The sequence below is a fragment of the Hemitrygon akajei genome, unplaced genomic scaffold (assembly GCF_048418815.1).
Source record: "Hemitrygon akajei unplaced genomic scaffold, sHemAka1.3 Scf000071, whole genome shotgun sequence".
NCBI classification, from domain to species: domain Eukaryota; kingdom Metazoa; phylum Chordata; class Chondrichthyes; order Myliobatiformes; family Dasyatidae; genus Hemitrygon; species Hemitrygon akajei.
In genome coordinates this window covers 4,175,155-4,197,929 of record NW_027331957.1, presented here as the reverse complement: position 1 = coordinate 4,197,929, position 22,775 = coordinate 4,175,155, and the positions used below count along the sequence as shown (strand labels likewise).

The window sequence follows — 22,775 nt, the reverse complement described above, 5'->3', positions numbered from 1 at the left end:
CCATTATCACCCTGAATCTAATGGCAATATCATCACGAGATGCAAAGTGGTCACCTGCCTTGTTCCATTCCGCAGGAGGAGATCCAGTATTGCACTCTCTGGTTGGAATTATCTACCTACTGATTAAGGAAACTTTCTTGAAAACATTTGAGAAACTACCCCAATGGTCCTTTCACGGAACGGGGCTCACAGTTAATACCTGTTAAAATCTCCCAATACCACAACCGTATGTTTCTCTACAGATTTGTTCCTCTGAGTCCCTGGGACTATTAGGTGATTGATAATATGGCCCCATGATCGAGTTCATATCTTTCTTATTCCTCAGTTCCTCCCAAAAAACCTCACAGGGACGAGTTCCCCAGTCTCTCCTGACTGACAACCGCCGTGACATTTTTCCTGACGCAAAGCCGCCCCTCATGTTTGCATTGTTTGCGCATTAGCACGACTAAAACAGCCGAATCTCAGAATATTAAGCTAACGGTCCTACCTCTCCTGCAACCAACTGCGGTGGTATTTTTTTCTATTTTATACATATTTTTGTGCTTTCTGCCGTGTTTGAATGCTGACAATGTGTTTTGCACCTTGTTTCTAGAGTAACGCTGTCTCGTTTGGCTGTATTCATGGATGTTCTTGTGTCGTCCTGACCTGTGAGATATATCTCCACTTGGCCATTTTAACCTGTCGCCCCCGACCAGAAGTAGACAAACTGGTGCACCTGTTATTGAGCCGCTTGGCCACAGGGAGACGCTGTACTGGGCCTGGATTATTTAACCAATTGAATCTCCGGACCGTCACCCAGTTTCCTAAGAACTGAACATTCGGTCTATTTTCCTCCCAATATGACCTGACAGAGAGTCATTGTATAACGACAAGATGATGAGAGGCATTGATCGTGTGGATAGTCAGAGGCTTTTTTCCCGGGGCTGAAATGGTTGCCACAAGAGAACACAGGTTTAAAGTGCTGGGGAGTAGGTACAGAGGAGATGTCAGGGGTAAGTTTTACTCAGAGAGTGGTGAGTGCGTGGGATGGACTGCCGGCAACGGTGGTGGAGGTGGATATGATAGGGTCTTTTAAGAGGTTTTTGGATAGGTACATGGAGCTTAGAAAAATAGAGGGCTATCGGTAAGCCTAGTATTTTATTTTAAGGTTGGGACGTGTTCGGCACAACAATGTGGGCCGAAGGGCCTGCATTGTGCTGTAGGTTTTCTATGTTCCTATGTTTCTATCTTTATTTTCTCTTGCTGATGAACCCGCCTTGCGGATTGGTTGTTGTTCAAACAAACGCGAGGCACTGGTTTATAATGCACACATTTCCTCGCTCCCGAACCCGGAGTCAGACGCTAAGTGAAGCTCCCTCACCAACATTACATCACACAAGTTCGGGGTCAGACAAGGAGTGAAGCTCCCTCCACTCTGTCCCAAATTTTAGGAAAAAGAGTGAAGCTCCCACTGACAGTCGTATAACGTATTTCCGGAGTCAAAGAGACACTGAATCTCCCTCCACACTGTCCCATCACACCCTTTCCGGAGAAGACACAGAGCACAGCTCCCTCCACACCGTCCTATGGTAGATCCCCGGCATCAAACACGTGATGCTCCCTCGACACTGTCCCATCACATTCTTTCTGGTACAGACACAGAGCGAATTCCCTGTTCCCCATCCCTTCACACACTCACGATTCGGATACTGTTTATTTCAACTGCAACTCCCCAGCTCAAAACCCGCACAATCGCATCACACACTACCCAAGTCAATAGGAGAGCTAAACCTCCTCCGTCCTCCACTCTCCCCTTTCAGCAATCTCCAGCGCTCCGCCATCCCAGTCGTCTGGAATTCTGTCCCGGATACTGTGAGTGCGCGTGACAGGATGTGGATTATTCAGCGCGCACGTGCTCCCAGTTTTAATCACCGACTCCAAATCCCGGTCTGGTGTCCGGCCCTCTGCAATTGGATGATAGACTCCCTCATCCGGAAACCACAGTCGGTAGCAACGTTACCGAGCGACAAGATGTGCTGAAGAAGCCTGGGGTGGGGCTGTGTGGCTGCAGAAGGGCTCAGACAGATTAGGAGAATGAAAATAGACGTGGCAGAATGAATACAGTGCCGGGAATCGTATGGTCATTCAACAAAAAAAAAATTAAAAATCGTAGAATATTTTCTAAAGGGAGGGATTATTTATTTTTTTTTTAACCCAGGCAACCTGTTCATATTCTATTCCTCCACAGAATGGTCTGGGTCAATTTTTAACCGGCCCAAGAATCCCTTCATAACAAATGAATATAGAAAAGTTTGAACCGCAGATCTATTTCGTATGTATAAATAGCCTATCTGACGTTAATAAATGGGTGATGAATATTTAATTAATTTTCCAGAGATCTAAAATCCATTTCAATAGTTACGGGTCAAATCCGACCCGAAGCAGCCTCAATGTACAAACATTTGCAGCACCTGTACAAAAGTATAAACCTTCAGGGTGTTTTTACTGTTGTCAAATGTCAGAACGGGTCAAACATGACGGGCACAGTGTGTAAGGGTTAAAAACAATCTGCGGTGCAGAGGGATTTGGGAGACTTCGTGCAGCTTTCCCAGAAGTTTAACCTGCAGCTTGAGCCGGTGGTGAGGAAGGCAAATGCGATGACAGCATTCATTTCGAGAGGGCTGGGACGTAAAAGCAAGGACGTCATTCTCAGGCTCAATACGTCACAGTTGAGGTCACATTTGGAGTTCTGTGAGCAGGTCCCGATCGCTTATCTCACAGGGGATGTGAGACATTGGAGAGGGTTCACGGAAATGATAACGGAATTGGGCGTCGTATTATAGGAGGAGTATTTGACAGCTCCGGGAGACAGAACACCCACACACAGCGATTCAGGAACAGCTTCTTCCCCTGCCCCATCACATCTTTCAACGCATCAGCAAAAACTCGGGTGTTTTTTAATATTTGCAATTTACATTAATTGTACATCTTTGCTCCGTACTAATGCTTCAAAGGAACAAATTCCAGGGGTTATAAGCTTCAGATAATAATTGAAATAGCGATTCTTGTGGAAAACATCCGATAGGGTGGACAGGACACTTGGCCCGCTGGTCTTCACCGGTCACACCGAGTACAGGAGTCGGGAGGTCCCTTTGCCGTGGAACAAGACGTCGGTGAGACCGCCCTGCTTTAGGAAAAATGTCAGTGAACTGGATATATTGTACAGGGAGTTCTACGGGGACATTACCGAAACTCGGAGGACTGAATTAGGGTGGGTAAGAGGAAAGGTTGGGACTTTATTCCCTGGAGCGCAGTTATAACCTTACAGAGTTCCATAAACCCGAGAGGGGCACGGACAGAGGGAATGCGGACTGATTTTCATCCAGGGTTGGGTTATCGAGAACCAGACAGCTAGGATTGATGTGTGAGAGAGTGGAAAGCAGAAAGAGAGAGGGAGAGAGAGATCAGGGAGTCGGAATGTTTAGAGTGAACGGGGAGGGGAGGTAGAGAGCGCCTGGGGGAGGGAAGGAGAGAGAGAGGTGTAAGAGGTGGGCAGAGGGAGCTGAGAAATTGCGGGCGGAGAAAGTTCGAGGGAGTAAGGGGAGCTAAGGGGTAGACAGGAAGGTATAGGGAACTAGGAAGAGCGGTACGGGGGAATGGCGAGAACGAAGGGGATAGACGGCGAGAGGGGTTTGTCGGTGTCTGGTGGGGAGAATATGATGGGGACAAGAGGAGGAGATGAAGGTGGGAGGGGCAGAGAGGGTGCGGAGCGAATCTGACATGGTTTAGGAGTGAGAGTGAAGGGGAGAGAAGGAGGAGAAAATGGGGGTAGTCACTAGATTCATGTCGACTCCACTGGCTGTTGGCAGAGAGCCTGGATCTTTTCAGGAATATCCGGGAACAAAGGTGCCGATTTCTCGCAGATGAAACGCCGATCATGAACACAAAGGTTATTCCTTACGCACTGACTGCAGACGCGTATTCCAAATGACGCCTTGTACAGGAGACTCTGGCCCACATTCCTATCCAGGAGGGTTAAACAATTTCAACAGAGACAAAACAGCTTCAGTGGAGAACCCGACCCGAGACAATCCCCAAGCTATCCCATGAATTCCATCTCTCCTCATTGCCTGCGTGAGTCCCCAATCTCTCCATTCAACCACTCTCCCCCACTGCCCCGTGTCAGTACCCAGGCAGACACCACGGTCCCAATGTCTCCCCACAACCCTGTGTCAGTTCCCTAACTAATCGTACTGACCCAATGTTTCCCCACAGCCCCGTATCCCCCAAACTAATCCCGCCGAACCGCTTTCTCACCACAGCCCCCTTTCAGTCTCCAAACTCATCCCACTGAAACACTCTCACCCCACAGCCCCGTGCCGGTACCCAGAAAAATACCACGGTCCCAATGTCTCCCCACAATCCTGCGTCAGTTCTCTAACTAATCGTACTGACCCAATGTCTCCCCACAGCCCCGTATCCCCCAAACTGATCCCACCGAACCGCTTTCTCACCACAGTCCCCTTTCTGTCCCCATCCGAATCGAACAGGACCACACTCCCCCCTCTGATCTGTTTCAGTCCAGGAACAAACCCCACTCTCCCACCGTCTCCCCACAGAACTATGGCTGTTTCGAAATGAATCCCACTGTTCCACAATCTTCCCTCAGCCCTGTGTGGTTCCGGGTTCATCTCGTTGCCCCTTCCTCTACCCAGAACTTCGTGTCTGTCTCCTGACATATCCCACTACACCGCGCTCACCCCATAGCCTCTGGTCCAACTCCAGACTTATTCCACTGGCACCCTCTCTCCAACATCCTTGCCTCAGTTCGCAATCTAATTCTGTTAACCCATTGTTTGCCACCGCCCTGTATCTGTCTCCAAACTAATCCAGTTGTCCTACTCTCGCACCTCAGATCCGTGTCATTCACCAAACTAATCCCTCTCCTCACAGCCCGGCGACACTATTCAACATAATCCCACTGCACCGCGCTGTCCTCACCCACATGCGTCAGTACCAAAATAATCCCTGTCACTGATATCTCCCCACTGCCCCCTGGCAGTTTCCGAAATATTCCCACTGCTGTGTCCTTCCCCGACAGACACGTGTCGGCCCCAAAATGTTCCCATCGTGCCACCCTAACCCCTGTCCACGTACAATCTACAAACAAATCTCAATGACCCTCCCTTTTACACAAAACTACTTCAGTCCGTAAACTAATCCCATTTTCTCCCGTCAGGACTATGTCAATAACCAATCTCCACCCCACAGATTAGTGATAATCTCACCCGTTTTCGCATTTTTCAGTCCAGTAAACAAGGTTGTAGTCCAGAAGATTGTGGAATACAAAGAGCTGGAAAGTTAAATTTACTTAATTATTGCCAAGAATTGAAAACTATCTACGTACCTTCCTTCTATTGCTTATAACAGGATACTGTGATGGGGCGGTGTGGAGGGAGATTCATTCTGTGTCTGACCCCGTGAGTGTGTGCTGGGAGCATATGCCAGTATTTCTCTTTGTGTCTGACCTCGGGAGTGCGTGATGGGACGGTGTGGAGGGAGATTCACTCTTTGTTTGACCCAGGAGTGTGTCATGGGACGGTGTGGAGTGAGATTCATTCTGTGCCTGACCCCTGAAGTGTGTGATGGAACGGTGTGGAGGGAGATTCACTTTGTGCCTGACTCGGGGAGTGTGCGATGTGACGGTGGGGAGGGGGATTCACTCTGTGTCTGATACCGGGAGTGTGTGATGATTCTTGTGGTTCTGTGGGATCTTCTCGTGCTGTGATACATACCGCTTCATCCCTTGAATTGATTTCCAGCAGCCTTGAATAACGGTTTGAACACTCTTGCATCGCTCTGGGGAAAGATGTTTCAAACGTGGACACGTAATAACTCCGGTCTTTATTTGTGATCCAGTCCTTGGAACAAGTTTGCTCTGAAAATCAGGGGAAAGGAACTGTGACACAAGGAGTGATACTCCCTTCACACTTCCCCATCACACACACCCGGGGTGACACACAGAGTGAAATTCCCTCCACGCGGTCCCATCACACACCCCCGAGGTCAGACACAGAGTGAATCTCCCTCCGCAACCTCCTATCATAAAGTAACAAGGATCAGACCCAGTGAAGTTCCCTCCACACCATCCATCACACACTCCTGGGGTCAAGACACAGAGGGAATAGAACATGGAATAATGCAGCACAATACAGGCCCTATGGCCCACAATGTTGTGCCGGCACTTAAACCCTGCCTCCCATATAACTCCCCCCCCCCCCACCATAATTTCCTCCATGTACCTGTCTAGTAGTCTCTTAAATTTCAGTAGTGTATCTGCCTCCACCACTGACTCAGGTAGTGCATTCCACGCACCTACCACTCTCTGAGTGAAAAACCTTCCTCTAATATCCCCCTTGAATTTCCCACCCCTTACCTTAACGCCATGTCCTCTTGTGTTAAACAGTTTTGCCTTGGGAAAGAGGCGCTGGATCCCCACTCTATCTATTCCACTTAATATATTGTATACCTCTGCCATGTCTCCTCTCCAGGCATGCATCACCGTTCCCTGTGTCAGACACACGCATGACCTCAAACCCAAAATCTCTCACCCACCCCCATTCCCGCCATAGCTTCTCATCACACGCACACTGTGTCAAATACAGAGTCCCATCGTACATACACGGGGTGAGACACAGATTTAAGACTCCTGCACCGTCCGATCACACACTAACACGGTCAGACGCAGATTGAATCTCTCTCTCCACGGACCCATCACACACTCCAGGCGTCAGACGTGGAGTGAAGCTCCGTGCACACTGCCTTTTATAAACGCCCGGGGTCAGACGTGGAGTGAAGCTCCGTGCACACTGCCTTCTATAAACGCCCGGGGTCAGACGTGGAGTGAAGCTCCGTGCACACTGCCTTCTATAAACGCCCGGGGTCAGACGTGGAGTGAAGCTCCGTGCACACTGCCTTTTATAAACGCCCGGGGTCAGACGTGGAGTGAAGCTCCGTGCACACTGCCTTTTATAAACGCCCGGGGTCAGACGTGGAGTGAAGCTCCGTGCACACTGCCTTTTATAAACGCCCGGGGTCAGACGTGGAGTGAAGCTCCCTGCACACTGCCTTTTATAAACGCCCGGGGTCAGACGGGGAGTGAAGCTCCGTGCACACTGCCTTTTATAAACGCCCGGGGTCAGACGTGGAGTGAAGCTCCGGGCACACTGCCTTTTATAAACGCCCGGGGTCAGACGTGGAGTGAAGCTCCGTGCACACTGCCTTTTATAAACGCCCGGGGTCAGACGTGGAGTGAAGCTCCGTTCTCACTGCCTTTTATAAACGCCCGGGCTCAGACGTGGAGTGAAGCTCCGTGCACACTGCCTTTTATAAACGCCCGGGGTCAGACGTGGAGTGAAGCTCCGTGCACCCTGCCTTTTATAAACGCCCGGGGTCAGACGTGGAGTGAAGCTCCGTGCACACTGCCTTTTATAAACGCCCGGGGTCAGACGTGGAGTGAAGCTCCGTGCACACTGCCTTTTATAAACGCCCGGGGTCAGACGTGGAGTGAAGCTCCGTGCACACTGCCTTTTATAAACGCCCGGGGTCAGACGTGGAGTGAAGCTCCGTGCACACTGCCTTTTATAAACGCCCGGGGTCAGACGTGGAGTGAAGCTCCGTGCACATTGCCTTTTATAAACGCCCGGGGTCCGTCTACATGGTCCTATCAAACACTCTCGGAGTCAGACACAGACACTCATTCCAGCTGTCAGACGTGATGTGAAGTTTCCTGCACACCACCCTGTCACACTTCCCGGGTCAGATTCTGAGTGCTACTCCTTGCACACCGCCCCTCACACACTGCCGGGGTCAGATACAGAGGAAAGCTCCCTCAGCACCGCCACTCACACATTCCCGGCGTCAGGGGACAGCACACACGACGAATATCAGAGTGAGAGTGATTCTCCATCGTCTGCTTCTCAACGCACCACATAGCAAATTTCAGACCCAGAGGGAAGCTTCCTTCACACCACCCCATCTCACACTCCCGAGTATAGCACAGTGTGAATCTCCGTCCTTAAGTCCCATCATGCATCTACTAACGGGTCACAGAGTGAGGTCTCCGTTCCATCACACCCACCTGTGTTTTCACACAAAGCGAAGCTCCGCCCATACCCTCCCATGGCACACTCACGGTCTCAGACTCCCTCCACAATATCCAATCACAGAATCCGGTGTCACATAGAATAAACCCTCCATCTGCACCGTCCCATCACACACTCCTGGATTCAAACACAAACGCTCTCTCTCTCTACGATCCCATTATACACTCCGGGAGTCAGACACAGAGAGAAGCTCCCTCTGCAACGTCCCATCACTCACTCCCTGAATCAGACACATACTGAAGCTGTCTCTCCACGATCCCATCACACACTCCGGGAGTCAGACACAGAGCGACTCCACCTCCGCAACGTCCCATCATACACTCCTGGATTCAGTGATAGAGTGAATTTCCTCCACGCAGCTCCATCACACACTCACCGGGTCAAACACAGAGTGAATCATCCTCCATACCATCTCTTCACACACTCCCGATGTCAAGCACAGAGTGACGCTTCCTCTCTCCATGCCTGCCCTGTGATGAGGAGCGGGTGAAAGAGAGGGATGATGCCTCACCTATTTTGCTGGTCAACAATTCACAGAACTGGTGACGGAGATCGCTGTGCATTTGTTTAAGAACGGACAGATTAGAGTTGAGCGCAATAAGCTTGGATTGAAGGGTTGAGTTTAACTCATGGTAGTTTCGGTGGCAGGTTTCCATAGACTGACGAATCTGTGATACTGAGAGAAATGGTGAAGGATGTTTAGCGTTTACAGTGACCCGTGAGTCAGCGTCACGCTACCGAACGGGTCACGGAGATCATAACCATGTGACAATATAACAATTACAGAATGGAAAAAGGCTATCTCGGCCCTTCTGGTCCGTTCCCAACGCTTACTCACACCTCTCAGCCCATATCCCTCCATTCCTTTCCTGTCCATATACCTATCCAATTTTACTTCAAATGACAATACCGAACATGCCTCCACAACTTCTACTGGAAGCTCATTCCGCACAGCCACCAGTCTCTGAGTAAAAAAATTCCTTCTCGTGTTACCCCTAAACTTTTGCCCCCGTCTCAACTCATGTCCTCTTGCTTGAATCTCCCCTACTCTCAATGGAAAAAAGCCTATCCACGTCAACTCTATCTATCCCCCTCATAATTTTAAATACCTCTATCAAGTCCCCCCTCAACCTTCTACGCTCCAAAGAATAAAGACCTAACTTGTTCAGCCTTTCCCTGTAACTCAGGTGCTGAAACCCAGGAAACTTTCTAGTAAATCTTCTGTATGCTGTCTCTATTTTGTGACATCTTTCCTATAATTCGGTGACCAGACCTGTACACAATACTCCAAATTTGGGCTCACCAATGCCTTGTACAATTTTAACATTACACCCCAACTCCTATACTCAATGCTCTGATTTATAAAGGTCATCATACCAAAAGCTTTCTTCACCACCATATGCACCATCAGGGAACTATGCACCATCATTATTTTGTTGTGTCAGTGTAACGGTGAAGGGTGTCATAGTGAAGGAGGTGCTGGTGGCACAGTGAGAGGCGTCGGCGCCACTTTGAGGGGCGTTTCTGTGTCACACTATGGTGTATATCAATGTCCCGGTGAAGATGTTGTTGATGTTACAATGGGGGTCTGCGTCAGTATCATGCTGGAAATGTCCGATTTGCTGTGAGGGGCGTGTCTGTGTCACACTATGGTGTATATCAATGTCCCGGTGAAGATGTTGATGTTACAATGGGGGTCTGCGTCAGTATCATGCTGGAAATGTCCGATTTGCTGTGAGGGGCGTGTCTGTGTCACACTATGGTGTATATCAATGTCCCGGTGAAGATGTTGATGTTACAATGGGGGTCTGCGTCAGTATCATGCTGGACATGTCCAATTTGCTGTGAGGGGCGTGTGAGGAAACTGTGAGGAGATTCTGTGCCCCGGCGAGAGGTGTGCCGGATCACAATGAAGTGTATCTCGATGTCAAGTCGAGGAAAATGTCTGTGAGGGGGGCTTGTGGTGTCACCGTGTGTGGAGTATCTGTGTCATGGTGTGGAGTGTGCTGGTCTTACAGAGCGGGGTATGTCTGTGTCACAGTGAGAGACATGTCATGGCCACGGTGGGTGTGAGATGGTCACGCTGAGGTGTGTGTCCGTGTCACAGAATGTACTATGTCGGTGTCATTGTGAATTTAGGTGTCGGTATCATGTTAAGGGGTTTGCCTGTGTCAGGGTGAGGTGTGGGGAATTGCCTGAGCGAGCGGTGCATCGGTTTTTATGCTGAGGAGCGATACTGTCTCTGAGTCTTTTTCACGATGCGGTGCGGAGCGGATCACGCTGAGGAGCGTGAAGGTGTCACGGTGTCTCAGTGTCACGGTGAAGAGCGTGTCGGTGTCACTGTGAGGTGTGTGTCGGTGTCGCTTGAGGAATTTATCAGTGACACGGTCAGGGGCATGTCGATGTTACAGCGAGGGGCACGTTGCGGTCAGTGTAACAGCCATGTGTGTGTGTGTGTGTGTGTGTGTGTGTGTGTGTGACGGCGATGGTCCTGTCAGTGTCGCGGTTAGGAGTGTATTTGTGTCTCGGTGAACGTCATGACCCTGACAGCGTTGTTGATGTTATAGTGAATGGCGTTTCAGGACGAGTCTTGATTTTGTTATGGTAAATGCCGTGTTTTTATGACGGTTAACAATTCATTCCACTCTCTTTATTTATGGTCTGACTCCACCGGGAGACCATTCCACTCACCATGGATCAAGAGACCGGCCACTATCACGAGGAAGACGCCTATAACTACACAGAGTAGGCAGATCTGACGGAACGGTACATTTCCGATCTTCACTTTCGGCTGCTGTTCATGCGCAGCTGTGGAGAGACCACAAGACCATGAGAGCATAAGATATGGTAGCAGAAGTAGGCCATTCGGTTATTTAATTCTGCCCCGCCATTTAATCATGGGCTGTACCAATTCTTCCGTCATCCCCACTCCCCCTGCATACTGTAAATACCTTTCGATATCCCGGCTAATCAAGAAACTATCGATCTCTTCCTTAAATGCACCAACTGATTTGGCCTCCACAGCCGCTTGTGGCAACAAATTCCACAGCTTTACCAGTCTCTGACTAACACTTAATTTAGCTGCATCTCTGTTCTAAATGGACCATCTTCAATCCTGAAGTTGTGACCTCTTGTCCTAGATTCCCCTATCATGGGAAATAACTTACTATATGCAATCTGTTCAGGCCTTTTAACAATCGGAAAGTTTCTGTGAGATCCCCCCCCCCCCGCCCCCCGTCTCCTGAACTCCAGGGAATACAGGCCAAAAGCTCCAGATGTTCCTCATACAGTAACCCTCTCATTCCTGGAACCATTCTGGTGAATCTTCCCTGAAACCTCTCCAATGTCAGCACATCCGTAAGGAGCCCCAAACCGCAGAGAATACTCCAAGTGTGGTCTCCGAGTGCCTCAACATCACATCCCTGTTCTTGTATTCTGTACCTCTAGAAATCAATGGCAACATTGCACTCGCCTTCCCCACCCCCGACTCAAACTGGAGACTGACCAATAGGGTATCCAAGTCCCTTTGCACTTCCGCATTTTGAATTTTCTCTCTTTCTAAACAATAGTCCGCCCGTTCATTTCTCCCACTAATGTGTGTACGCATACATTTTCCCAAAGTTGTACCTCAATTAGGGTAAGATACCCTCGGGTCTTTTATAGAAACATGGATAGATACCCCACACAGAAATAGAGGCTTTTAAGAGACTTCTGGACAAGTACATGGAACTTAGAAAAACAGAGGGCGAACGGGAAGTCTAGTAATTTCTATTGTAGGGACATGTTCGGCACATCTTTGTGGGCCGAAGGAACTGTGTTGTGCTGTAGGTTTTACATGTTGGCTGACGGTGTCCTGTGTTGTTCCACAGGGTCTTGTTGTGACCGATTATTCTTCTATTCTGTCAAAGACTTGGATGCTTGAATTAATACGCCGGTTGCAGTTTGCAGACGACGTGAAGATCGCTGGAGGACAGGGAGCTTTGAGGAATGAAGGAGTCTGTAGGAGGACGGGAGTCACAGGTCGACTGGCTGGTGAAGAAGGTGTTCGACACGTTTGCCTTTATCAGTCAGGACACTGAGTACGGGAGTCGGGAGGTCACGTCCCAGTTGTACAAGACGTCGGCGAGGAGGCACTCGGATTTCGGTGCTCAGTCTTGGTTCGCCCTGCTGTAGGAAAGATGTAACTGAGCTGGAAAGAGTGCAGAGGGAGATTTACCAGGATGTTGCCCGAGCTCGAGGGACTGAGTTATGAAGTGTTGTCGGGCAGTTCTGGACTTGATTCCTTGGATCCTAGGAGTGACCTTACAGAGGGGCTTTGTTCGTTGGAGTGTACGGGTGACCTTACAGAGGGGCTTTGTTCGTCGGCGTGAACGGGTGACCTTACAGAGGTGTACAAAACCATGTAGGTCACATCAGCTACAGTCACCGACGAAGGCGTACACGGCGAAGGTGAGAGAGGAAAGAAATTTAATTGGGCACCCAAGTGACTACTTTCTGTTGTTACGTATTCGGGCAACAATAATATAGATGAGTTAGGCAAGGGGTTTTATAACGAATAACACGTTTATTAAACACTGATAACAAACCCCCTTCAAATGTAAACAAACCCAAACAATGATCCGAGCTCAGCTGGTCAGACAGTTCTTAATAGCTTTGCAGTCTCAAACAGTCTTTAAAGTAGTATTGAAAAAAACTCAGTTCTCTAAAGCGAATTGCCGAATGAAAACAGTTCAAAGAACGATATGCCGACAGTTCAAAAGCTCACGGTATTTTTAGAAGGAGAGACTTTTTAAAGCGATTTAAATTCTCTTCCACGTCGATGTCCTTCGATTCCCAGCGTCGAACTCCCACGTCGAATTTTATTAAATATAACAACTTAAAGTGACTGACCTCTCTTCCACACTATTCTCAAACCCTTTCTGGTCATCCCAGGGGTCAACAGCGAGAATAGTCAACGAAATCCTTCCGAATGAGGATCAAACAAGGTCGAAGTCAATCCATCGAAAATCGATTTTTCTTGATCTCCAAACTTCACTCTCCCTTAGCAAAGAAACCGTTGGCTCTGACCTTTTAAACTTTAGGCATTAACAAAACTTCATTTTTAACTAAACTGCGTCATCCTTTTAAATCACGCAGTGACATGAAGTCATCTTGGCAAATCCAGCCACGAACTGCCCCACCTGACAGGGTGGGTCCTCCTTTTATACCCTGTAGAAAAAACCTGTCACATGACCTCTACTGGCGGGAAAATGACATCACTCCACCATTACCTCATGTCCAGTATAACTTCAACCCCAGTCACGTGACAAGGGTACCACTGTCACGTGTCACGGGGACGTAACACTGTACCCAAATGGTGGTCGGTATGTGGGGCGAGATGCTAGGAAAGTGGCTGAAGGAGAGAAATTTGCAGTATTTACAAAAACACACACAGTTCTGCATATTAACACGTGATTTGTCGCAGCGGCGTCATAATTGTGATCTCTGACCTGTTTGGGCATTGGTTGGCAGCTCAGGGGGTCCCGCGGCAATGGGAGGAGCCTGATCCTCATCGATGACGGGCTCGTCGTTCGGAAATTTCACCTCTGCGTAGGTGGAGCTCAGACCACCTGGGACGCAGAGCGAGGGAGGAATAGAGAGAAGGTAATAGAAAGAGGAGTGAGGGCAGAGAGAGGGGGCAGAGAAAGGCGAAAGGAGAGTAGGGAAAGTGTGGGTTAAGTAAAGGGGGAAAGATGAGAGGCAGGGATAAAGAATGTGAGGGAACGGGGAACACGGGGGCGGAGAGAAGATGACAGATGGATTGAGAAGAGGAGACAGTGGTGAGCGATAGAGGCAATGAGCGGGAATATAGGAGAGAGAGAATTGGAATGAGAATGGTTAGCGGAAACGGAGAGAGTGGCAGAGGAAGAGAGAGCGGAGGTAGAGGGTAAGAGTGAGGGGAGGGAGAAGAACGAGAGAAAGCAAAGAGAGCAGAGGGAGATAGGAGAGTGAGTGTAGAAGAAAAGTGGGATACCGAGAGGGTAAGGAACAGAGGATTCGAAAGAGAGATTGTGAGAGATGGGAAAAGGAGAAGGGACAGATAGAGGGAAGAGGTTGCGGAGCGGGAGATAAGCGGAAAATGGGGCGAAGTGGAAAGAACAGTTTGACAGGGGGGCGGAGATAGCCGGAGGTGAGAGAATGAGCATTGAATGAGGGAAAGAGTGTGAAGGAGAGTGCGAGGTTGAGGAAGGAAGGAAGGGAGAGTGTGATAGAGGTGCGAGTTTGGAGAGTTGGGCAAGTGAGGTAAGGGGAGTGAGGTTGAAATTGGGGAGAAGGGGAATAGGTTGGAAGAGGAGAGGGGGAAGGGCATGGGGAGAGATCCCGATAGAGAGAGATATAGGGATTTTCGATAGATGTGCGAAATTAGAGAGAGTGAGCAGAGAGAGGGGCAAGGGAGGGAAGTGGGAGAAAGAGGTGGAAAAGATGGAGAGGTTGAGAGGGGAATGAAAGATGTGTGAGGTGGAGGATGGTGGAAGGCAGACGAGAGGAGAAAAGGGAGGGGAATAAGGAAGGGAAAGCGCGGAAAGGAGGAGAGAGAGAGAGGGAGACAGAGAGATCAGAGGAGAGAAAAGGTTCGTTTGAAAGTTGAGAGAATCGTTCAAATTTTCTACAGCGCTGCCTACTTTCCGCTTCGTCCATGGCCCTCCCTCATCACCACCCCTCCAATGCTTTTTATCGACCCTCCCGCAGAGGTCCCTCCTCTCCGAGCCCTCCCACGGAGTTCCCTCCGCTCCGTGCTCCCCACCGTGCTCCCTCCTCAATGTCCTTTATCCCCTCCACACCGACCCTCCCACAGCACTGCCTCCTCACCCCATCCCACAGGGCTCTGTCCACACATTCCCTCACGATGCACCATCCACACCTACCCTCCCACAGCACTGCCTCCTCACCCCATCCCACAGGGCTCTGTCCACACATCCCCTCACGAAGGCACCATCCACACGAAACACCGCCCCCCGCTTCCAATGTGCTGAATGCACACCGTACGTCCAAGAGCGCCCCCTCCACACCGACCCTACCACAGAGCTCCCTCATCATGGTCTATATCACGAGTTCCCTCTGACGTGTTCTGCAGCAGCGAATTATCGGGGTCAACTGTACGTTTACCCTGAGATCTCTCGAAAGGAATCGACACGTCACCTAAACACAGTCAAACCAACAAAGTTGAAACTGACCTTCATCTCTCCGGACCCGGGGCGCCGAGGTGGCCGTGATATTCAGTTGCACGTACGATACATCCGGTTCAGCTGGGGACAGAGCATCTGAGGGTGAGAATCTGGGAGAGGCTTCCTCCGCACCGTCACACCACACATTCCCGGGGTCAGACGCAGAGTGAATCTCCCTCCACACCTTCATACAACACACTCACGGTTGAGGCACAGAGAGAAACTCTCTCCACACAGCCCTATCACACATTTCTTAGACAGAAACACAGTGCAGCTCCCTCCACACTGTCCCTTCACAGATCCCGGATCAGTGACTGGGAGGCATAGAAACCATACCGCCATCTAGCGTTTGGCTGGTGAATTGCAGAGCGACGCAGACATACCAAGACACAGATATAAATGATCACAACGGCGCAGGCCACTTGCAAAGGCTACGCTTTCGACTACTACGCAGAGTGTAAATCAGCTTTAAAACTCCCTTCACAGCGACTCGTCGTGAGCTCCTGGGGTCAGAAACCGAGTAACGCGCCCTCAGCACCGACCGACCACTCCACATCCCCGGGGTCAGCCATGGAGAGTAGCTCCGTCCACGCTATCCTATCTCATACTCCCGGGGTCAGAGACAGCGGTAAGCTAACTCCCTCTCTCTGCACTACTCACCTCCCCAAGGAGCTTGTGGGTCCGTTCCTGTGAGCCGCATGTTCTCGTAGGTCTCGCTCTCGTCCATCCTGTCGAGTCTCTGATCTCCTGAAAGGGATGGGACCTTCGGGACAGGAAACCCGTAGTGGGACACCGTGGTCCACTAACACCTGATGAACAGCCGAAAAAGAGAGGGACAGAGATGAGAGAGGAAGTGCGGGGAGGAGAGAGATTGTGTGTGTGAGAGAGGGTGGTTGAGTGAGATGAGAACGGCGGGGGCGGGGTAATGAGAAATAGAGGGAGGAGAGAGATCTGGAGAGTGACTGGCCAAAGGACACACCGCAGCACACACTCGACTTCCTTGTCCTCTATCTTCCCTGATCGCACGGCATTCTCTCTCTCTCTCTCTCTCTCTCTCTCTCTCTCTCTCTCTCTCTCTCTCTCTCTCTCTCTCTCTCTCTCTCTCTCTCTCTCTCTCTCTCTCTCTCTCTCTCCCTCTCTCTCTCTCTCTCTCTCTCTCTCTCTCTCTCTCTCTCTCTCTCTCTCTCTCTCTCTCTCTCTCTCTCTCTCTCTCTCTCAATCCATCTCGCTCTCATTCTCCCGCTCCCACCTTCCTGCTTTTATCACTCTCTCCTTTCCTTCTTCCCTTCCTTTCTCTCTCCCATTCCCCTTTTCTCTTCTAATCCCACTCGCTCTCCTTCCACATATCCCACTACACTTTACCCTTCCGACTTTTCGAGGGTGGGGAAGGGTTTTGTGCTTCTTAACTCGGCACACGCAGCCGTCTCTCACCTTATCCTTTTCCCCCCAATACCCACCCTCCTCACCCGTTCACTCCGTCTGCCTTTTTCATTTCTCGTTCCCTTCCCTCCACACCCTCTTTCGCTTCCCCTTCCCACCCCCACACATTTCCTCTTTCCCTCTCCCCAACTGGTCCCTCCCTCCCCTCTTCCCTCACCACCCACCCTCCGTATCCCTCAACTCCCACCCTCAGCCCTCACCCGCTCCTTCTCTCCCTCTCACAATTCCTCCCTTCCCCACCATCTCCCTACCTCTGGCCGCTCCAGAAGTCTTGACTCGTGTGTCTGCCTCGGAGACGGCGCGTCTGTGTCTGTGTGTGTCTGATAGCTGTTGTGTTGCAGAGGGAAGAGGAAGGAAGGAGAGGCGAGCAGTGGGCGGGTCCGGGTTGGTGACATTGCACACACGACAAGAACCAAATAATCGGCCTATCTACACAGAACTGTGGAGAGGCTCAGAAACGAGGGACCGATATCGAGTAGAAAATGACGTAAGACCAGGCGCCAAAACTCCCCAATCCTCCTGAAAAATCCCGTGAATAGAGAGAGGGAGATTTGTAGAGGAGGGGCCGGGTTGCCGCCAGAGATCTGGAGGGCTGTTGGTGATGGAGCGGTACAAGCAAACAGAGAGTTGTGTCGTGGAGGTCGGGAATGAGGCAGAAGGGTGCAGTGGAGCAAAGGGGTGACTGAGTTAGGAGGGGTTTAGGCGAGGTAGGCTGTGACGGAGATGGCAGAGGAGTCAGGAGCTCATGGAGATGATCAGTGGTGAAAGAGAGGGCTGGGATGACTGGACACCTCGTCTTCTGTCATCTCTGTTTCAGGCACAACGTCAGAACGTCCTTCAGGTGTGTGATCCCTCTCAAGGTGTCAGTCCTCTATGATGGTCTCAATAGGGATCTGCAGCCCTGTGTCAACCATCAGACTGGATCTAAATGGAGAGAGAACTGAAATATCTTTGATTTGGGAGACCTCGTGCATGACTCCTTTAAGGTTAACTTTTAGATTGAATTGGCGGAAAAGAATGCGAATGTGATGAAAGCATACATTTCGGGTCGTCCAGAATATATAAATAAGTTTGAGATATTGAGACTTTATAAGACACTGGTGGGGCCTCATTCGGAGCGTTGTTGGCGGTTTCTAGACCCTTATCGAGGAAAGGATGTGTTTACATCGGAGAAGGTTCAAAGGCGGTTCACAAGAATGATTCCGGGATGGAATGGCTTGTCATTTGGGGAACATCTCATGGCTCTGAGCCTGAACTCACTGTAACTCAGAGGGATAGGGCGTGAATGAAGGTCGTCCCTCTATTGTGAGCATCTTCTGGTCTTTGACTCTCCCAGCGCACGGCAAATCCACTAAACATCCACTATAGCAAAACCTTTCACCATTCGAGAGGTTTTAATGAGGTCACCCCTCATCCTTCTGAATTCCATTGAATACCGACCCAGACCCACCATACGCTCTTCATATGACAATCCTTTACATCCCGGGATAATTTCCGTGAACCCCCTTTAAACCCTCTCCAGTTTCCGCACAGCCTTGGTAAAATAGGCGGCCCAGGTCTGGTCTCAATACGGCCCGTGACGCCTCAACAGTGCTTTATGAGGTCAGAACGTGAAATCCTTGCGTTAAATTTCCCTGGAAATAAATGCTCACGTGGCATTGGACTTCCTGATCACAGACTCAACATGCAAACTAACCTTCAGGGAATCCTCACAAGGTCTCCCAAGTCCCTGTCAGTGTCAGCCTCCGTTCGTGTTTTCCGTTTTCTCTACAGTTACAAAATTGTCTACGTTTTCATTTCTTCTGCCAACATGCGTGGCCTTTTATTTCCCAACACTGTATTCATCTACCATTTCTTTGACCATTCTCCTAATTTGTCCGATTCCATCTGTAGACTCTCTACCTCCTTATAACTGCCTGCCCCTCCATTTATCTTCCTGTAGTTTGCAATCTTTGCAACAAAGCCATCAATTCTATTATCCAACTGATTGACACAGAATGTGGAAAGTATCAACACAGACCCCAGTGGAACAGGATGAGTCACCGGCAGTCAATCAGATAAAAAAAACGTTTCCCTTTATTCCCACTCTTCGCCCCCTGCCAAATAGCCACAGCTTTATACATGCTTGAATTTTCACTGCAATACCATGAGCTCGTAGCTTGTTAAGCACCTTGTCAAAGGCCTTCTGACAATCCAAAGAACACGACATTAAACGATTCTCCTTTGCGGATCTGCATGTTATTTCATCAACAATCACAGCAGATTTATCAGGCAGCTTTTCCCCTCAAAGAAACTCTGGCCGATTTTCCCATATGCCTCCAAATACCCTGCGACCTCATCCTTAAAAATGGACTCTAATGTCTTCCCAAACGCTGAGCTCAGTCTAACTGGGCTAGAGTTTCCTTAACAATGGACTCTAATACCTTCCCAAACGCTGAGCTCAGACTAACTGGCCCAGAGTTTCCTTAACAATGGTCTCTAATACCTTCCCAACCGCTGAGCTCAGACTAACTGGCCCAGAGTTTCCTTAACAATGGTCTCTAATGCCTTCCCAACCGCTGAGCTCAGACTAACTGGCTTAGAGTTTCCTTTCTTCTGCATTTACCTGTTCTTGAAGAAAGGAGTATCATTCACAATTTCCAATCTTCAGGAACCATTGCAGAATCTAATGATTATTGAAAGGTCATTACTAATGCCTCCACGATCTCCTCAGCCACCTCAGAGCCCAGGCGTGTAGAGCACCAACTCCAGCTGGCTCAATTAACTTCAGACCTTTCAGTATCGCAAGAACCTTCTGTCCAGTGATGGTAACTTCTCTCACTTCAGGCACCCTGACACCTATAACTTCCATCCTACTGGTCGTGTCTGCCACAGTGAAGACTCGTGTCATTCCATCTGTTGTTTCTTTCTCACCATTACGAACTGTCGAGCATCATCTTCCAGCGGTCCTACGCCCACCTCCCCACCTCGTTCCGTTTCATCCATCTGAAGAAACTTCAGGCATTCTCTTTAAAATTATTGTCTAGCTTAATTTCCTATCCCATCTTTAACTCTTTAGTTTATTTTTAAATTACGTTAGGTTAGTTTTTAAACGCTTCTCAGTCGCCCAACTTCCCAAGAAAAATTTCTTCCAATATATGCCCTCTCTTTAACTTTCATGTGGTCTTTGACTTCGTCTGTTAGCCACGATTGTGCCAGCCTTCCTTGAGAATAGATCTTCCTCTTTCGAATGTACATATCCTGTTCCTTCTGAATTGCTTCCAGAAATTCCAGCCATTGCTGATGTGCTGTCATCCCTGCCAGGGCTCTTCTCCATCCGATTCTGGCCAACTGTTCCCTCAGACATCTGTATTTCCCCCCACTGTAGCACTGATACATTGGAGCTGAGCCTCTTCTACTCAAATTTAAGGATGAAACTTTTGATGTTATAATCACTCGCCCCCGAGTGTTCTTTTCCCTCCAGCTCTCCAATCAGACTCGGTTGACTGACCAACACCCAGTCCAGAATACCCGATACCCAGTTGGCCTCAGCCGCGAGCTGCTCTAAAAGCCAGATTGTAGGCCCTCTGGGAAAACCCCTCCTGGAATCCAGCACCGACCGGAGTTTCCTAATCTACCCGCATACTGACGTCCCCCATGACGATTGCGACATTGCCCTTTTGGCATTTCCCGTGTCCCGTTGTATTTTGTAGGCCGGATCCTGACCCCTCTTTGTGTGTCTGTATACAATTCCGATCAGATGTTTTTTTCCCGAGCATTTCAATATCCGTACCCTCCATGATTCAACACCTAGCGACCCCAGGTCACTGCTGGAAGGACTCGGCCCGAAACGTCGTCTGTATTCTTCACCATAGATGCTGCCCGGTCTGCTGAGTTCTTCCAGCATTTTGTGTCTGCTGCCTCGATGTCATCTCTTTCTTACGACTTAATTTCGTTTTTACCAACAGAACTAGACGCCCTCTCTACATTCCCGGCTGTGGTCGCGACAGAAAGTGTATCCTTGGGCATTAAGTTCCCTGCTACAGTTTTTCAGCCATGATTCAGTGATGCCTGCAACATCAGACCTGCCAATCTGCAACTGTGCTGCAAGTTCAGCTTTGTGTTATGGTTACCGAGCATATTCAAAATCCACACATTCAGTCCTGTGTTCATCCTTTTCATTATTTTCTTTCACCCTTACCGATTTTGTCCACCGTTTAAGTTGCAGCTCAGCCGATTGACTGCAATTTCCCCCAGTCATCAACCTCTCCTCAGTGTGCATTGCCTCTGTTTCTAAACCAATTACTTCATCGCCAGCACTATTATCCGCCTTTCCTACAATTCTTCTGCAATGAAATGTATGCAGTTCAGGACAGGAGTTGCACTGACGTCAATCATATGATTCCGAACATCGTGTGAGGTCTTACAACCATCTGCCTCCACACATACACGATAAACTGTTCTGGCAATCTGGCTCCCAGCCCTCAGCAACTGGTTCGAACCGATAACTGTCAGCTGTACAGTTTTCCTGGTTCTGGGCCCACTATCACGTGGCACGAGCAGCACTCCTGAGATCACTACCCCTGACATCCTGCCTTTTAACTTAGAACCTAACTCCCTGTACTCCCTCCTCATACACCCTATCCATGCCATTGTTACCTACAAGTAACACGATTTCACTTGCTCTGCACTGGGCCTGGGACCATCTGGACAAGAGCAATACTTACGTCAAGCTGCGGTTTATTGGCAACAGCTCAGCGTTCAGCACAGTCATTTCCTCAGTTCTAATCAACAAGCTCCAAATCCTGGGCCGTTGCATCTCCCTCTGCAAAATAATGTTTGACTTCCTCATCGTGAAACCACAGTCCGTGGAGATCGGTCATAACATTTCCGATCCAGGTGTAGTATTGAAGTAGCAGAGAGGTTGCAAGTGTTATACAGAGTAGAAAAAAAACGGACAAAGTACTGGCAGATGGAATACAGTGTCTGGAAGTGTACGGTCCTGCAATTTACCAGAAGAAATAAAAGTGTAGACAATTAAAAAAAATCATTATTCTACGGCGGAAAGCGAATCAGGGAGTCCTGCTGCAAAATTCCCTCGAGGTTAATTTACAGGTGGAGTCTGTGGTGAGAAAGACAAGCGCAATGTTCGCATTCATTTCCAGATGACCGCACCATCAGAGCTAAGATTTTTTTTTCAATTTTTAGACTATACAAGGCACTAGTGTGGGCTCATTTGTAGCATTATGAGCAGAGTTTGTGCCCTTATAAAATAAGGGGTTTGCTGACATTGGTAATGACACGACCAGAAGGCATTGCGAATCGTAAGACCATTCAGCCCATCGAAACTGATTTGCCATTCCATTCATGGCTGCTCCCGGATCCCACTCAACGTTCCTTCTCGCCGTATAATTGTTTGCCCTGCCCAATCAGAAAGCTGTCAAATTCCGCCTTGCTGCACTTGGCCTCCAGCATGGTTTGTGGCAGAGCATTCCGCATATTCTCTTGTCCCTGGCAACAGACTCTCCCCTTTGCTTCTCTTCTAAATGGTTGTCCCGCAATTCTGAGCGTGTGCCATCTATTTCTGGATATCCCCGCCACCGGAAACATCCGCTCCGCATCCACCGTATTTAGCCTTTTCAACTTCTACATTCAAGTGAGTACAGGCACATAGTTGCCGAACGCTCCCCACATGTTAACCCCTTCATTTCCATAATTATCATCGTTAAACCCGTCTGGACTCTCTCCAACGACAGCACATCCATTCTGACATAGGGGGACCAGACCCTTGCCAATGCTCCAAATGCGGCCTTGTTTTTGCCTTATAAAGCCTCACCGTTATCAACTTTTATTTCCCCTTGAAATAAATACCACTATTGCATTTGCCTTCTGACCCCAGACTCAAACTGCAAATTAAACTTCTGGGAGTCTCGCACAAGGGATCTAAGTCGTTCTGCCCCTGTGATGTTTGAAACATCTCCGCATTTAGATAATTTTCTGCCCTATT

The 22,775-nt window shown here is 49.2% G+C and overlaps 2 protein-coding genes across 6 annotated transcripts in view; both read right to left on the bottom strand.

Annotated features, from left to right (window-relative positions):
- The window catches only part of LOC140722158 (C-type lectin domain family 12 member B-like), a 309,106-nt gene that overhangs the window by 241,704 nt on the left and 44,627 nt on the right, over window positions 1-22,775 (bottom strand). The gene's annotated exons all lie outside the window — the stretch shown is intronic.
- Window positions 2,920-21,060, bottom strand: LOC140722159 (uncharacterized). 5 transcript variants are annotated; one of them, XM_073036951.1, is made up of 10 exons: window positions 17,041-17,125; window positions 16,010-16,158; window positions 15,359-15,430; window positions 13,634-13,753; window positions 10,836-10,952; window positions 8,656-8,820; window positions 5,775-5,917; window positions 5,268-5,332; window positions 3,941-4,001; window positions 2,920-3,163 (listed from the first exon to the last, which is right to left on the bottom strand). In XM_073036951.1, exons 2-10 carry the CDS (start codon window positions 16,074-16,076, stop codon window positions 3,101-3,103), a joined length of 873 nt encoding a protein of 290 aa, XP_072893052.1. In that variant the 5' UTR covers window positions 16,077-16,158; window positions 17,041-17,125; the 3' UTR covers window positions 2,920-3,100. The 5 variants fall into 5 exon arrangements, with proteins under 5 accessions (XP_072893052.1, XP_072893051.1, XP_072893050.1 ...); XM_073036950.1 differs by lacking the exon at window positions 17,041-17,125 and adding an exon at window positions 20,970-21,060 and having other exon boundaries at window positions 2,920-4,001; XM_073036949.1 differs by having other exon boundaries at window positions 2,920-4,001.